Source organism: Falco rusticolus, chromosome 7, assembly GCF_015220075.1.
Source record: "Falco rusticolus isolate bFalRus1 chromosome 7, bFalRus1.pri, whole genome shotgun sequence".
Taxonomy (NCBI): Eukaryota; Metazoa; Chordata; class Aves; order Falconiformes; family Falconidae; genus Falco; species Falco rusticolus.
The window spans coordinates 6695277-6711779 of NC_051193.1; the positions used below are offsets into that span (position 1 = coordinate 6695277).

General features: G+C 55.3%; 1 protein-coding gene across 3 annotated transcripts in view; it reads right to left on the reverse strand.

Annotated features, from left to right (window-relative positions):
• Positions 1-8345: 8345 nt before the first annotated feature.
• LRRK1 (leucine rich repeat kinase 1) overlaps positions 8346-16503 on the reverse strand; it is an 82584-nt gene continuing 74426 nt past the window's right edge. For 2 of the 3 annotated variants that reach the window (XM_037395411.1, XM_037395413.1), the window contains 3 exons: positions 12383-13218; positions 11707-11808; positions 8346-9837 (listed from right to left, as the gene is read on the reverse strand). In XM_037395411.1, the coding sequence (XP_037251308.1) occupies positions 9660-9837; positions 11707-11808; positions 12383-13218 (1116 nt within the window). In that variant the 3' untranslated portion in view covers positions 8346-9659. The remainder of the gene's footprint in view (positions 9838-11706; positions 11809-12382; positions 13219-16503) is intronic. The other variant, XM_037395412.1, reaches the window with a different exon arrangement.

Consider the following 16503-nt stretch of genomic DNA (forward strand, 5'->3'; position numbering starts at 1 on the left):
CAGCAACAAAACGCGCGCAAGCAGAGCTTTGCAGCCCTTCGGCACTTGGGTTTACACCCTGCCGCTTTTTCGGACGCCCATGGGCGCAAGCTCTGTCGTCAGAGCTCAGAAACACTTTGCCATTCCTGTCTTCCCAGGGCTTGCCGCGAGAGACAGCATCACACCGCAGTGTCTCACCCATGCTGGCACCGCTGGCTGTGGCTGGTGGCTCGTGCTTGGCAGGTTGGTGGCTCCGCAGGGCTCTGGGGGTCCCTCGTGTCTGCTGAGCCGCAGCCACCTCCCGCCAGTGGCTGGCGAGGGCCCGTGTTCTGAGGGACAGATGCAATGACCTGTCCCCATCCTCGCCTTTTGGGTATCTTTGCTCCCCAGCCCCACATTGTTTGTCAGGGACTTGACGTCCCCACCCTGATGCTCCCCAGGTCTGATCTCTGGCAGTGACCGTCCCCAGGGGTTGTCCTCCAGCAGCCTGACGGCTGCTCAGCTCTGGGGTAGGTTATCACCAGCAGAAGATGGAGCTAATGAACAGGAGGGGCGGAGGTGAACTTCGGGGGCACCTGCAAAGGAGCCTAAAGCCAGCCTTGGTCCTGCCTTCTGGTAGGGACGTTCGTGGGGCGGGTTGGAGAGCCTCGTTGTCCCAGGGTGGGCTGCCAGGGGGAACGGCCAAAATTCACTGTAAGCCTTGAGCTGGGGCGTCTGGAGGCTGCACTTAGCTCTTTGTTCATGAACGTTCATCAGTCACTGGAGTTAAATTGCATGTGAAACTTCAGGCAGAGGCAACAGCAGGGGAGCCAGATTTATTACCGCTGTTCTCTAAAAGCACTTCCCTCCGACAGCTCCTTTCCTTGCTCACGGCTCGACGATGGCAAAAGGAGGCAACAAGCCAGGGAAAGCGCGGAGCCGGGAAAGGCGGCGTGGTACTGCTGGTGACCGTCGTGCTCGATGCGGCTGTTTACAGGTTAACTAGATGTGACTTTGCAGAGTCACAGTCCATGGAAGGATTTCAGGGTTTGGGAATTTAGGCACAGTGGGGTTTTATTGCCCTGAAAATCCAGTGACCAGCTCCAGCCTCCCTGCAGCTTCCCCGAAGCCGGCTGCACGGCTCCTTTCAGCAAAATCAGCAAGTCAGTCCCGCTGACCCCAAATCTGCTTACTCTGAACTTTTGTTGAAGCTCTAACTTTACATTGCAAATTATTAGCCTAAGTCATTTCGCATGAATACTTGCTAAAAATACTCCGCTTGCACAGCCAGCCTCACTCGAGAGCTTTTTGGGAAGAAAATCTTTCAGAAGCATCAAAAATGGAGAGCAGGGTAGTGCCCTGCCTGGGGCAGATGCTCCCAGGTCCCACCGGGTTCCTCCTCCTCCGCTCGGGCGCTCTCTGGGCTGGGTGGACACCGCCCACCTTAGGCCCAGTTTTAAACAAATGTTTTTGTGCCCAGGTCTGCACTCGCCCAATGTGAGTCGTTGCGCTGACTGGAGCAAATTCAAGGGGTTTTTGGTCTCCTCCGTGGGGCATGGGCAGCCTTGGAGACATCCCAGAGTCCCCAGCCAAGGCGTGTTGAGCTGCAGTGCAGCCACATCCCACGAGGTATCCTCTCCCGACTCTTTTACTGGATTTCACCTGGCTGCTGCTGCCAGAAGCGCTTTTATTCCTCACGTCCAAACTGCGCCTGACACTTGCCCAGGTGCAAGAACCCATCCACATCTTTTCCGAGCTCCAACACCCATCTCCCAGCTCTCCTCCAGCCCATGAATCTCTACCACCCTTTAAATCACATTTATGAGCGGGGTGAAAAAAAATGAATTAACATCAGAAAAATAACAGACTGAATACAGGGCTGGCTGTATTTACTTTCACACTCTAATTCAATAAACCCCTCAACTTTAATTGACCTGAATCGGCTCCAACATTTCCAGCGTGCTGGGCTCGAGCGTCTGGGAAATCAGGGGTCCCCACCACGCGCCTGGGGGTGCCAGGAGGAATTTGCCCAGGCCCTGCTGCGCCTCTCGCCGGCTGTTTTAGAAAAGGAAGAAAAAAAAAATAGAAAAAAAAAAAATCACCACCTTGGTGCTTTATTGACTTTTCAATAAGAGGTCTCGCACAAAGGGCACAGTTTAAAGTAATTACGCAGTAAAACAAACTTTGAAAGCAAACGGGCTGTGACACGGGGCAGATAAGGGCTGTTTGCTTCCCTGGCGCTGGCTCTGCGGGCGGCGGTTTGGGGGTTCAGGAGCGGCACCTGCCCCAGGTGAGCTCGGTCCCCACCCCCACCCATGGCCACATCCTCATCCCCCCAGCTCTCGTCCACCTGCCCACACAGCAAAGATAATTAATGTCCAAATGCAAACGGTGGTTGGAAGTGTGAGCCTTGGTGGAAAGGGCTTTTTGGGAAAAAAAAAAAAAAATAAAATAAAATTGCATTTCTGTAATTGCTTTTTCTCTGAGCCTGTGCTGGAGCTGCCCCAGCCCATGGCACAGCGGGGCCTTTGGGGTTCGCTCCCTTCTGGGATCGCTTTGGGGGGCAGGAGGGGGGTGGGGCGGGACACACAGGGCACCTCTGGGGGCTGGCCCCGCTCCCCACCACGGCTCTCCTGGGGGATTTCTCCACTCCTGGGCTGGGTTGCAGCTCTCAGGGCGATTGCTGGGCAAAGCGGAGCTGGATTTCACACCGCCCTGGTCTCCCGCCGCCCCGCGGGCCGTGGGTGTGCGGAGCTGCCGCCCCCCTGAGCATCAGAAGCCAGGCAGGAGCGAGGGGCTGGGCGGCATTTGCGTGAGAAGACCAGGTGGGTTTATTTTTTGGAAAAAATTCAGCCCAATTTAAAAAGTCTCGGTCTTGCCCGGGGCCCCACTCACCGCAGTGTGAGCAGCAGAACGTTGGCGCGGTGGGAGCGGGAGGGAACCCCCTTTCCCAGGGGTCAGGCCGGCGTGTCCCCGGGGAGGTGTACAGGGCCCGGGAGATCGCGCGGGAGCGTTGAGTAGCGGAGACGGGCCTGCATCTGGGGCACAAGCAGAGCCTGGGGTGATGGCGTGGGGGGCTGAGGGAACCCCGGCCTCGCCTGCGGTGGGGGCTCGGCCCCAGCACTGGGACCCCCCCCCAGACCCCCAGCCCAGCTGCCGGGGGGTTCCACCCTGCGACGCGCCGTCCTCTGACCCGCGTGTAACAGAGCCGGGGGCAGGTGGAGCAGGACGGAGCCGCGCAGAGGAGCCTGCAGCGCCCGGTGTCTCTGACGGGGAGGGGGCCCTGCCGCAGGATGCGGCCACCTCGGTGCTGCTTTCAGTCAGCGTGGCCCTGTGGGGCCCTCGGGACGGGACGGGGCTCTCGGGACGGGACCCTCGGGACGGGACCCGCAGGACAGGACAGGACCGGACCCTCGGGACAGGACCCTTAGGACGGGACAGGATCCTCGGGACAGGATGGGACGGGCTGGGGACAGGGGCTTTAGCCAGGGCCACATGTCCCCTGCCGGCAGCAGGAGCCACTTGTCCTCTGCTGAACGCAGCCAGGCCACTGTGGCCAAGGGACCTTATTTTGGGGGTGGTTCTTCTCTAATCCTCTGAGCAGGGCGGTGCTTCATAACTTTTGAGAAGGAAAATGGAGAAGGAAGGGGCAGATGCGTGACGTGGGTTAGTCTGTGGCTCCCACAGGTACACGGGGGTGCTGAGCTCCGCCTGCTCCCTGCAAAGCATGTGGCAGACGGGGGCAGCCAGCCCGTTTTGGGTAAGAACGGCAATGGACGGTGAAGGATGTTCTGGTGGCAGCCAAAGTACAGCAGTCAGAGGGACAGGCTCCTGTGACGGCACAGGAGCGAGGTGGGGACAGGGGCAGACCCTGATGGGGTCCAGGCCCTGAGCTCCCCCTGCCAGCCCACCAGCCCCCTGGGCATATGGTGGCCACTTCCCCGTGTCCGTGTGTCACCAAAGCCACTTCCATCCCTCCAAACCCCTATCCCTCCATCCATCCAAGCTGCTTTTCCTCCCTCCCTGCATCCCTCCATGCATTTACCGTGTTGATCAGGTTCTACTGTCTGTGCTGTTTCTCCAGAGGTCAGACCCCACTGCTCGTGTGACACAGACAGACAGACAGACACGCACCCCCCAGCTCCTCAGGGCTATTTACCCACGTAGCAGGAACGAGCTACAGCTGCACATCGTCCAAGTCAGCCAGCCCACCCCTCCGAAGCAAGCCCACAGCTGCGTATTATCAATGTTCGTTAACCCACTGCCCTCATCCCTCCCCAGGCGCATGCAGGGCGGACGACTTGCCTGGTTCAGGGGCTGGGGACACCCCAAGTGCCCCGTGAAGGGCCAGCCCCAGCCCCAGCCCGTTAGCTCTGGCCAGGGGGCAACCAGGAGGGGACCTGCAGGGGCCCCACAACCTGCCGGGGCCAGCCAAGGCTCCGTGACACCGGGGTGGTGGCACTGCGTGAGCTGCCTCCATGCCAGGCTCTGCTGGGGAAGGAGCCAGAGGGTCACAGCTTGGCATGGGGGACATTAGCAGGCCCCAGAGCTCGGAGGAGGCCGATGAGGGGCTGCTGTAAACACAGAAGCACAAACAGGGGTGGGGAATAAAAAATATCAGGGAAGCGCTCCAGCATGGGCAGAGTGAAGCATCTTCCCAGGGACACCAGTGCTGGGCTGGGGGGGAGTGGGACCGGGTGGTGTAAACCTGGCTGAGGGCTCTGGGAATGGCTCTTTCCCAGAGGTTTTGTGGTGGTGGCGGGGTTTTTAAAATCATTTTGCCAGGTGTTGGTGATGACGAGCAGCCACCTGCCCTGGCAGAGCAGCACCTTCTCCAGCCTACGGCAAAGCCAAGGCAGGGCCACGGTGCTGGTTAAGCCGCCGAAGCCTGACGGTGCTGCCGACCCCGCCGCCGGCCCGGGGTGAGCTGAGGACAGGCCGGCAGCCCAAAATAGCCATGATATTTCCTGTCTTTTTTTTAAAGATTTCTTAAAGAAAACTAATTTCCTCTGTCATTTCAGTAGCAGAATACAAAGCAGCCAGCGCTGCCCCTTTCCCCACGTCCCTTAAGAAAATCGCCTTAGTTTTTCCTTCCACTGGAGCCCTCGGTGCCATGCGGGATGTGGGGAGCATCCAGCTGCCGTGTAAATGCCGCCTGCCCCTGTCACTGGGGCATGGAGGTGGGCTTGGCTCTAATACATTAAATTATGGGAGTTTTCTGCACGTTGAAGGTAACAGAGAAGGGAAAAAACATTTGAGTCACCCAGCTCAGAAATGTGTAGCTGAAAAGGGAGCATCCCGGCTCAGCACCCGGGCAGGGCGAGCGCAGGGCGTTTTCACACCCGTGCGGGTTTCGGCGGCAGCGTGGCGTTACGGCCAGAAGGAAGGTGAGTGGAGGCAGCGGGGCAGCAGCCCCCACGCCAGCCCCGCGCCGGCCGGCCCCAGCCCTGCCCGCGCTGCTGGACGCTGGCGGAGCTGCAGAAGAGCCGATCTGCTCAAGGGGAGGGGAAATAAAGTCCTGCTTCTAATTTCTAATCATGCTGCAAGGTTAGAAAATATGATTGGCTTTGCTGTCCTTCCTGTCCTGCTGATGCCCAGCCACCGCCCCCAGTGCCCACAGCACCCCAGCTCCTGCGGAACTGCCGGTTTTGGATACCCTGAGAGCCGCAGCCCCAGGCATCTCTGGGGCTGGGACCGACCGGTGCGACCGGGACAGCACCGCTCAGGGCACCTGTCTTCTGCCAAGGTTATTTTATCCAGCTGGGACTGGAGAAACTTTTAATACCTTTAAATTGCCCTTCCTGCAGTTTTCCTTTGCAGGCAGTGCTTGGATTAGCCGTCAGGATGTGCCCAGTGATGGGACCTGCAGGGTGTAGTCCCATCAGCTGGGTCCTCGCACAGTGGGATGGGACCAGGGTGCCGGGCTGCTCTGGGAGCTGTCGTGGGTATTTGGGCCCGATCCTGCACTGCTGCCCAGGGCAGTGTGAGCAGTGGGGCAACGAACCAGCCCTTCTTCCATTTTCTGGCAGAATCAGCTTTGATGTTGCCCCGTTTTCCTGCACACAGAGGAGCTGGCTGGTTTTGGGCAGCCCCAAGCTGGTGGGGTCGGTGCGCCCACAGTGCGGAGGGCCCCAAAGAGCCCTGAGCGAGCAGGAGGGTGTGGGGCCCCGGAGATGGGGGGGACCAGCAGTTTGCATCCGCATCATGCCTGCACCCCCCAAAAAAACATTCAGGCCGTGGCCCGAGCCCTGCCGGGACCGGGGTATTGGGCACGGCAGCCGTTCTTCGGCCCAGCGCCTGCCCCTGCACCCTGCCCGCTGCACGGTGCCAGCGTGAGCCGTCCGTGTCCGTGTCCAGATGGTCACTGCACTTACTCCTTCTAAAGGAGTTAAGAAGCAGCTGAGCCCTTCGGGGGACCCAGGGGTGCAGCGTGCGGCTCCTGCTGCGCAGGGGGCGGCTGGCTGAGCGGTTGAAGCCGGGGTGCTGGGCAGCCACGGCTGAGCAGCGGCTCCAGCACCGACGGCTCCATTAATCCCGGTGGCAGCGGGTCCGGCGCGTCCCACCGCTTCCTCGGTGAGTAATTAATGGCCCCGGCACCCACGTCCCTCCCGCTGCCGCTGCCGCTGCCGCTGCGTGGGGTTAATCTCATTTGGAGCATCCGTTTCCCTCCCGGCGCGGGGCCCTTTCTATGAGCTCCCGCTGCTCCCAGACAGGCTGGGGCAAACCTGACGCTGACAAAACACAACTAAGCTGCTTTCTGGTCTGCCCTCGCCCAGCTGAAGGACTAACCCCCCCGCCAGGCCCCTGCTCAGGCTTATTTTTAGAAGCTGAAATAAAATAGCGGGGACTGTGGTACACGCAGCTCCGCCAGGCCAAGTGCTGGTAACGGGTTTTATCGCCAGCGTCGGGGGGCTCAGGCAGCCCCTTGCCCCGAGGCTTTTGGGGCTTTTCCTGCCTTTGGCCTCGACCCCCTCCCTTTCCCTAGGGACGGATGATGCCCCTCATCCTCCACCAGTCCGGCTGGGAGCAGAACAGGCTTTGCTGGCCTGGGAAGGCTGGGAATGAGCATTGAAATCTCACTTGAGCTGTTTGAACTGGTGGGGTTTTTTATTTTGTTTTTAATTTCTGTATGGTTTTGCCCCTGGGGATTTATTCCTGCAGCACGTGCGTTGCTTACTTAATGGAGCCTTGTGCTAACGAGGTTTCAGGTTTGCTGAAGGGGGAGGAATTTCATCCTGATTCCAGGGTAGCAGCATTCAGGCTTTCACGTTGCTTTTGGGAACCCCCCCCCCCGTTCCCCCCAGGTTTTGGGACACTCTCGCACCCATCCCTGCAGCAGGGACCTCTCACCCTTCTCCACAGGGCCCCCCAAGCCCGGCTGCCATTCTCCCACCGCGGCGCCCGCAGCCTCTCGTCCCCTCGCAGCCGACCGTCAGGACGTGGCCGGTGAGGGTGGCAGCGAGGTCTCCGCTGCAGGGACATGGATTTCGGTGTGTCGGGGGGAGGGGGTGTGCAACAGCTGCGTGCAGCGGCCCCGCGGCGCGGCAGCCAACAGAACAAAGCCCCTTTTGTGGCGGGGCCCTGGCTGGTGCCCACCGAAGGTTTGGGAGAGGCTCTGGCTGAGCCCCGCGAGCGCTGGGAGCCCAGGGGGGCACGGCCCCACGCTGGCTTTGGAAGCAGCGCGGCGCCCAGGGGGCTCCGCTCGAGAGGGACGATAAGGAACTGCTGCGGCTATTCCAGATGGGATTTTCTGAAGAGAAACCGCAAGGCTGAATGGAAGTACGAGCTGTTCTATAGCCCCTGTTGGGGCTTCATGGGTCATGGAACAGCACGTGTGTGTAAAAGGGGTCTGGCACCTGGAGAAGGCGACTGTGAGCCGGTTAGACCCCAGCTCAGGTGACAGGGCTGTGCGTGGCAGCCACGTGCAGGCTTCGGGCTGTGCAGCAGGGCAGGAGGTAGGTGACACAATTTCAGGGAAACACAGTTAATTAGCCCTGACAGACACAGACACAGAGCTACTTCACAGCTAAGCCTGAGTCAGGATAAGCTCTCGGGGCAGCTGTGAAAACGCCTGTCAAACCGCAGCCGCCGGGAAGGGCTGAGCCACCTCCTCCCCGTCCCCGAGACAACAGGCAGGAGAGCTTGTCCCAGTGCGGGAGAGCAAACTGGGATGCAGTGGTGCTGCCATAGCTGCTTCACAAGCTGCTGGAAGAGCCGCAGGGGGATGGAGACAGGCAAGGCCGGGTAAGGAGACACTACCTGCAAACCCGATTCAGGCTGTGCTCGTCAGCAGGACCTGTGCTTGAATCAGACGCTGCAAACCCCAAAGTCCTGGCAGCTATTGCAGGCACAAGTTGCCAATAAAAAGTGCCACCAAAGCAGTATCATCCTGGGGAGGAATCTGTTTATTTTAAGATACACTCTGTTTCTGAAGAAGGATATTTTAGCAGCCTGCAACAGAAATGTGAACCAGAGGGTTAACCTGCCCATTCGGCCTTGGCCAGCCTTGCCGATGCTCACACAAGTTTCCTTGGATAGAAAACAAAAAGGTCCAAAATTCAAACTGTACACCTTTTTACAGGGTGCTTAGCCAGGCTCTTTTTACACTGCTGTACATGCTTGGGATAACTAAGTGCAACTGTATTCAGAACCAATACATCACCTCGGGCCACTAATGAAGGTAAAATAAAAGCTGTGGTGAGCGGAAGCTGCACAGATACACAGGCAAATCAAGCTCATCGTGTTCCCCATACCCCATGTGCATTTACCAAGAGAAAGAGTGGAGCAAAGACAGTTTATAAACCTTCCTGGCCACAGGGCTCCCTTCTCTTACCCCAGGAAGTATCTGTCAAACCGAGTGGCTTTGCTTTGTATCAGCTCTATTTACAACTGACTTTGCAACAGTGCAATTAAGTAGCTCACTCACGCACGGAGATTGTGCAGTATTATCGGCAGATTATTTTAGGCTCTCTCACAGTAACACTGTAACGCAATAGCTTTTAGGAACCAGAAACGCAGTGGCCAGCCAAAGCTTATTGCTGGTTCTTAACACCTGGATGTCTCTACACAGCAGTCACAACAGGGGCTACACCTGAAGTAGCCTCTAACAAACCTGCAGGAGGTGGTCAGTGGCCCCGCGGCACAGGGCATCCAGCAGGTGCATTTCTCCCGGGAGCAGCGTGAATTAGCCCACAGCGAGCCGCACTGCCGGCCAGCAGGCAGCGGGGACTGGAACGTGCTCAGGCTCCCAGGAAAGAGCCCGCTGTGGTTAACGGAGCTCTCCCAGCTGACAAGATACACTATAAAAGCAGCAGCAGCAGCAGCAGCCAGGGCATGCTGAAGGTGAGGAAGGAATGTAAAATGGGAAGAGGAAACTGGAAAGAGAGGCATGAGCAGAACTGCAGCCACCTCCACCTTCTGCTCTCGACTACTGCAGGGGAGGGTGTGATGGAGCAAGCGAGTGGAGAGATGGTCCAGCTCCTGGGCTCAGCCCTGCCCTGCTCACACCAGTTTCTTCAGTCCCCGGAAGCCCTGATGGGGCTGCAGCCATGGAGACCCCACAGTGCTCACTAGCAGCACACCAGACGCACGCTCCCCCCACGCACCCCTCGTCCCATGCCTCTCCGAGGCTGTGTCTCGGAGTCCAGGCGTGCTCAGAGCAGGATGCTTTCATCGAGCCTCGGTTCCCAGTGCCACAAGCACTACCTTCTTTTTCGCATGCAGGTTTCAAGCCTTCCCAGCTCTTCATAGGCCTGGTAGAAAATGTCAAAGTCTCTGGCACTCCAGCCCCTCCAGACAGCCAGGCACCACTCCATGTTTTCGTTCTCGAAGCAGCACACAACTGTGTCCTTTGCTACAAGAGCAGCATCCACCAGCGTCCTGGGAAAGGAAGAACAGAGCAGGGAAGGGCATTACAGCGGAGAGCAGCTCTGCTAACACGGCACACTGCTGCTCATCCGCAAGACACTGACTCACAAGCTTTCATTTCCAGCTATCGAATCTCTTTTTTATAAGCTGCAAATCCTTGAGAAAGGAGAACGTAACAAAAAGAGGGATCAGAAACTATGTCAAGGCAAAACCAAGTGGCTCAGTGACATGTGAAAAGATTTTCAAAGGGATTCAGGTGCCTAAACACGCAGGTGGGTGCTTAAGTCTGCTGTGACATTTTGAAGTTGCTGCTATTCTCCCTATTTGCTAAATCCAGACTCTTTTGCCTGCTGCCAGCTGGGCACTTTCAGAACAGCTCTGTCGTGCCCCAGCTAACGTGCTGCCCAGAGCTTCTGCAACCTGAAATACAGTGTGGAAGTGGGACGGAGCCCAGCTGTGCCAGCTTAGGGTATGAGCTTTGAGGCCAGATCAGCAGGTATAGCTATGGCAACAGCCCAGGGATGCGCAAGGTTCGTGCAGAAGCAGTCCTGCACGGCAGCACCATGTTGCATGTGCTTCCCTTCATGGTCTCCCAGCACGTTACCTGATCAAACAACGGGGTTAGAGCAGGCCCTGCAGATACCCCAGAGGGAGGTGGCCAGGCAGAAGATGATACTTTCGTCCTCGCAGGGTTAAAGGGACAGGAAACCAGCCCTCTCTGACAGAGGATGGGGGAAGACCGGCCCCAAACTGTTTCTCCAGAAAGGCCCCTAGATGGGGAGCACCAGCAACAAGGGATGTCCTTGGCAGCTAGCTTTCATCACAAACTGCCCCTAAGAAGCCACCTCACCTCCCTACCCTACCTCTGCACTTGGAAGGGCTTGGAGGAGGCAAGCACTACTGGTTGGGCTTTATCCTACTGGGAAAACAGGGCGAGTCAATGGCCATGGTGCCTGAACCAGCCAGGCTGCGAAGCCGGGCAAGGCTGAGATGGCCGTGTCCTCACTTCATCTGGGGAACGCAATATCAACCTAACAGTACCTGCGAACGGTAAAGAGAATACTCCGCTCCCAACTAGCTGATAAAGACACTCAGTTCACAAGCAGAGGGAATGGCAGGAGCACTTTGATCTCTTTGTTTGTGTTTGCCTCGTGGCAATAAATGATAATTTATAATCTTCAGCACTGCTTAACCTCCATTTCTTTGGACACAAATAGTACAATCCCAGCCTGGTGTTTAAGTGATCAGTAGAAACACCCCCATCTCTCTAGCAGGTATTTATTTACTTGGACTCTTGTTCACTGTATGAAACATTTTAGATTAATGTATATAACTGCTCTCCCCTGGGCTCCAGGAGCCTTCCCCCAGCCCGTCACTGCCGACAGCACAAAGGTACTCATTTAGAGCAAGAACATCAACCTGATCCACGTGAATGCAGCCACAGACAAGCACTGCGCTCTGCATAAATACACCTCTTGTTCTAAACGCAGGGGCCGAGTCTGCCAAGCTCCACCGATCTTCTGCCAGGTGCCCTCAGAACACCAGCAGTCAGCACCAGGTAGGATCAGACCGGTGGTTACTGCATTGTGCAAGACACTCCTGCCTGTCTCGTTATGGGGGTACTTGGCCTCTGTGGCTTTTGGAGACCAGACCGTGGTTGCAGTGCCTTCCCCTCACCATCTGTCAGGCTATAAAGAGCGTGTACATGCCTCAGTGTGCAACCAGCAAGTGTGTCTCCTCTGGCTGGGACCTTTTCAGATGCTTCTGGAAGCCAAGAGGAAGCTCCCAGGAGCCCCCGGAGCCCACAGAGCCACCCTCTGCCTCCTAGTCCCCTTGTGCCCCCGGAGACTGGTGTGACAGGCACTGCCCAGTCAGCCTCACCCGTACGGAGCCAGTTCCCCCGCCTTCAGCACAGCAATCACTCTGCCCCGCTGGGTGCCGGATTCCTTCTCCAGTCCAATAACAATGATATCCCCTCCTCTCCTAGAAAAGAAACGAGGGACGTGTCACATGTACTCAGCAATGGGGACTGCTGACAGCTGAGGAAGATCCACGCTGGATAGGGAGGATCTCTGCTGCACTCCCTCCTGCAGTTACACGACATTTTGCAGGGAGAGGGGCACTGTGATGCCACGCAGGGGCATCCTGAATCCACTACAGTGAGAGCCCCCATGACAGGCAAAATGAGACTCCCAGTGGTTTCCAGCTCAGCAGGAGGCAACAGGACTTGCCAGGGTTGCATCTGAGCAAGGAAGCTGCCTGCTGTTCTTTGTTGCTTCAGTAGCTGGGGAAACAGGGCTTTGACTCTTACCGCCTGCCTTCTCATTCTGCTGGAATCAATCCAGCAAGCCCTTAGGTGTGGCCATTCTGCTTAATGCTCGATACCTTTAAAAGGGGGTAGAAAATCAATGTACCATTGTACTGGGAGCAAAAGTTCTTCATGGCAACTTGACTTTCTGGCCAGGTGAATCATACTGGCAATGCAAAAGTTCCCAAACCAGCCTGAGCTGATCTCAGGTTCAGCCCAAGAGGGATTTTGAGGAAGTGACCCGCTTACCTGGGGATCCATATGAGATCTTTTACTGGAAGAATCTTGACAGCTTGGAGATGCTGCATGCTGTCACCTCCAGGCACAGCATCATGATCCAGGGAAGGCTTCAGCTCACGAAATTTGTCAGACTCCTCAAAATCTGTGGAGAGTAGTGCACTGGAAGAGCTCATGGGCGAGCTGGGTAGGCTGGAGGGGCATGGGGTTACCCTGTTAGGAGGTGAGGAGGAGTAGGAAGACACAGAGCAATAATCTGTGAGCGAGTCCTGGTGGTTTAATATCTGGGTGCCAACCTCCGGGCTGTAGATAATGCTCACATCCACCAGCGGGTTATTCTCCACTGCTTTGTGGTTCACAGGTGCCGTAGCGGGGATGGCTGCCGAAGGCTGCTGGATTGTAAACATGTCTCTGAGGGGGCTGCAGTCTCCGCAGAAGTAGCGCGCACAGAGCTGGTAAGTGGTAACGTGATACATCACCAGGAAGTTGCTTTTATCATCCAGACACCACACCACCTCCTCCCCGTGACACTCGGAGTTGCAGGCGATGGATGTGATCATTGACGGCGGGCTGAACGGCTCCAGCCTCCTGCTGATCTCCATCATGGCACAGTCTATGATGAGGATGCCAGGACCGTTGCTGTACCAGACCTCCGCTCCGCTGTTGGTGATCTCCATGGCCTTCACGGGGTACGGGTTCTGCCGGGGGTCGTCATCAGAAATGTTGAATTTGGACCTGTTTGCTGTGTGGGAGCACAGGTAGGAGCAGCTGTCCCCTGGGATGCCCTGGGACACTGAAAACACCGCTACAAGTCCATCTGACAAGCCAGCCAGCACCACATAGAAGTTCTGCAAGAAAGAGAGAGCAAAATCTCCATATGGATTCTTTACTTCTCTGCAATACAGGAGCTTTCGATCCCAGAGACTCTGGCTGCCTCTCACAGTTCTGCAAGTACACTAGTAACTTATCTCAAATCACTCAGTGATAACATCAACATAAAAAGAAGTGATTACATAGGAGCTGCTGCAGAGCCATACTCCTCTCACCCAGTATTACCTCTCTCTTTATTGGCAAGGGAGGACAGATGGACCTGGCAGCCTGCCCCGAAGGTTAACAAACTCAAGCTGGAGTATGTTCAGAGACAGCCATCACAACCCTAAGAATCCAGCTGTAGAAACCTGGCTCATTTCCAAAAAGGAGTAAAGCTATTGCTGTCAGTGTAGGTAGGAGAGAAATGGAAGAGATGCAGTAAAAACGGAAAGAGAGGGAGGCAATCCTCTCATAAGCAAGTGCATGCAGTGATCGCTCTGCATCCTATGCCTGCTGCTTTGACAGCACCGCTCTTCCCAGGGACATGCTCTGGGTCTGGGACCCCTGGCAGCTCAGAGACATCCCAGCGAAGGGTGCAGAAGCAGCAGCAGTTCAGCAAAGCAGCTGCCAAGCGCCATGAACAATTAATTCTACAGGTAGTTAAAAACCTGCCCCTAAATGCACAGATGTGTTGGCTGCGGAAGCTGCGGCCGGCGTCAAGCTCTGGTGCAGTGCTCCGCGGCACTGCTGCGACGGATGCCGTCACGTCGCATGGACAGGAGCCGGTGAGAAGGCCATGGCTCACTGGGTCTCCGACTCCTCCAGCTCATCACATCAGTGCAAAATGCTGTTAAACAGACTGGGAAATGGATCCCTCGGGAACAAAACTCCCCATGACCTTGGGTCTGTACCAGAAACTCCCCCATCTGTGAAGCAGATAAAACAATACCTACCTCAAAGGCCTTTCTATTTCCTCCCCGTGGAGCAATAAATTCTAAAAAAAGACCCTTTGCCCAGGGCTTTTTGCTGTTGTTACAATCTGGCTGGACTAAGCAAAGCAAAACCAACAGAACCAGACTGAGCACTGCCAGCTGAACCGACACAACCTCAGCCCTCCGCAGCCCCGATGTGGCAGAGAGCCCTGCCTCCTGGGGTGCCTGGGGCGCCAGCGACTCTGCCCACCGCTGCAGCATGGGCCGGGGACTCAGCATCACCCCTTGTTGCTCATAAATTAAGGGAAAGCCGGTGCCCTTCCAGGGATCTCAGCTGTGCCAGCCCTCAAAGGTCGCTCCCAGGCTGTTTAAACCCATAAAGGCCAAAATCAATCCAATGTGAATTGCTCTCAGATAGCAAGGGGCAGATAGCACAGGGGTAAGTATTAGTTTAATTGATAGCACTGTTTGCAAGGCTCATTAAGAGTCTTGGACAAAAAGACACTATCTGCATAAAAAGTATGAGTAAAGCCATGAGCGTGCTGAGCCCATATGACTAATCCAAATCACAGCAGAATTTTACTGTAATGGGAAAAACTAGGGAAGCAAGTGGAAAGTTGTGAAATGGGACTTGGACTTTAACTCAGTCTAGTCCCAATTCTCTAACCACTAATTAAAAGAAACCCAAATGACCTGCAGCGTTCAGTGCCGTGTCCCCGCTGCCATGTGGATCTGGTGCAAAAGCTCCTGGATATGGCTTTGCCAGGGAGTTGCATCAATAGGTTGGCACACGGCACAACGCTTTACACAAGCTGGGGTTTGGGTTACTTTTTCTTTGGAAAGGAGTTTGATTATTTAAACCAGAACAAAACAAAGCAGAACAACCCACATTTTGCTGGTGAAAATGGTCCAATTTTCCAGTCCAAAGGACCCTGAACAATAGGTATTTCCTACTAAAAATGGAAAATATAAATTGAAATGGAAACATCTGAAATTAACCGAAATGTGGGTACGTCACCTGAACTGCTCCTAGTGTGACACAGGACACTACTAAAGTCTTCAGAGATGTCTCTACTTTTGTCTCATTCAATTTGAAAATGCTGAATTATCCAAACATAGTCTTAATAAAAAATATTTTGATTTCTTTGATTAGCGTCAGCTACTGCAGAACAGAATCCAGATTCCCTTTTGGGTTCCATAGGCCAAATTTCCACAGCGCTGAGCAATCGGCACCATAACTGAGCAGAGCTGCGTCAGCGATCCCCACCCAGCTTTACTGGTAATACCAACTCTGCCAAATTCTAGCCTGTCTGGCACGGCACAATGGTGGAAGCAAATCTGGAAGATGTTTTATGCTTTGGGTCACTTATTGCTCACTGCCTTGGCTATCAGGACCGGTTTCCATCCAGCCTATCTGTTGTTATCTCTCTGTTTAAGGAACAAGGAGTAGGAACTCAAATGCTGAGAAATGCCCTTAACCTGCCATCCCTTGCCTGACTGAGACAAGGAGGTGACCCCATTCACAGAAGACCACGGCAAAGGCCACCCAGCCACGGGTGCCACTGACTCGCCAGACTTTATTAGGTGCTGGTGCAGCCAGGCAGTGAGACAAAACTCTCCAAATCTGGGTATTACAACAGTGACCAAAGGCAGGCAGGGCAGCAGCCTCCAGAAACCTTAAGTAACTTTCTCAGAATTCATTTTCAACATTTGGGCTCCACAAAGAGCCAACAAAAACACACAGCAACAAAACTGCATTTGAAGTCTCCGTCCTGCCAGAAGTCCCACTGTGCCAGGGAGGAAGGCCTCTGAGCGGGGCTGTGATGGTATGTGATGTGCAGGAGATGAGCTGGCACTAGACGTCCTGTCCTCGCAGCTAAGGACAGCACAAGGCTTGGAGCCATTGGGACGGCCACTGCAAGCAGGTTAAAAAAAAAAAAAATACAGCCCCCGACACCACAGCCTTGGTCACCTCCTCCTCTCTTCCCCACAGGGTCTAGCACTGCTGGCAGCAAACGCTGCGGCAGGCTGCAGCCTTTAAATGTAGCTCTTGTTTTCATATGTTCCAGGTTTTTGCAAGAGGCCAGAGGCTTGCACCCATTCAAATTTCTCTCTCCCTCAACATCTCTTTGTAAGAAGATTGCAAACCAATTCAGACAGCATCTTGTTTTGCTGCTCTTAACCTGTTTTTTTGCTCATTTGGTTTTTTTCTGGAAGGAAATTTGCTGAAAATTTTATTGTTTGCCAAAACCAATGATACTGGTGACAGAAAGCATACAACAAAAAAAGCTTAAATTGTATAAGGCTTTTCCTTGGCTGGCGAGTTTTGGATTCTGGGCCCCTTTCTGCTGCTTTTAAATTTCCATGATGCTTCCTTTGGATGAAAACCCA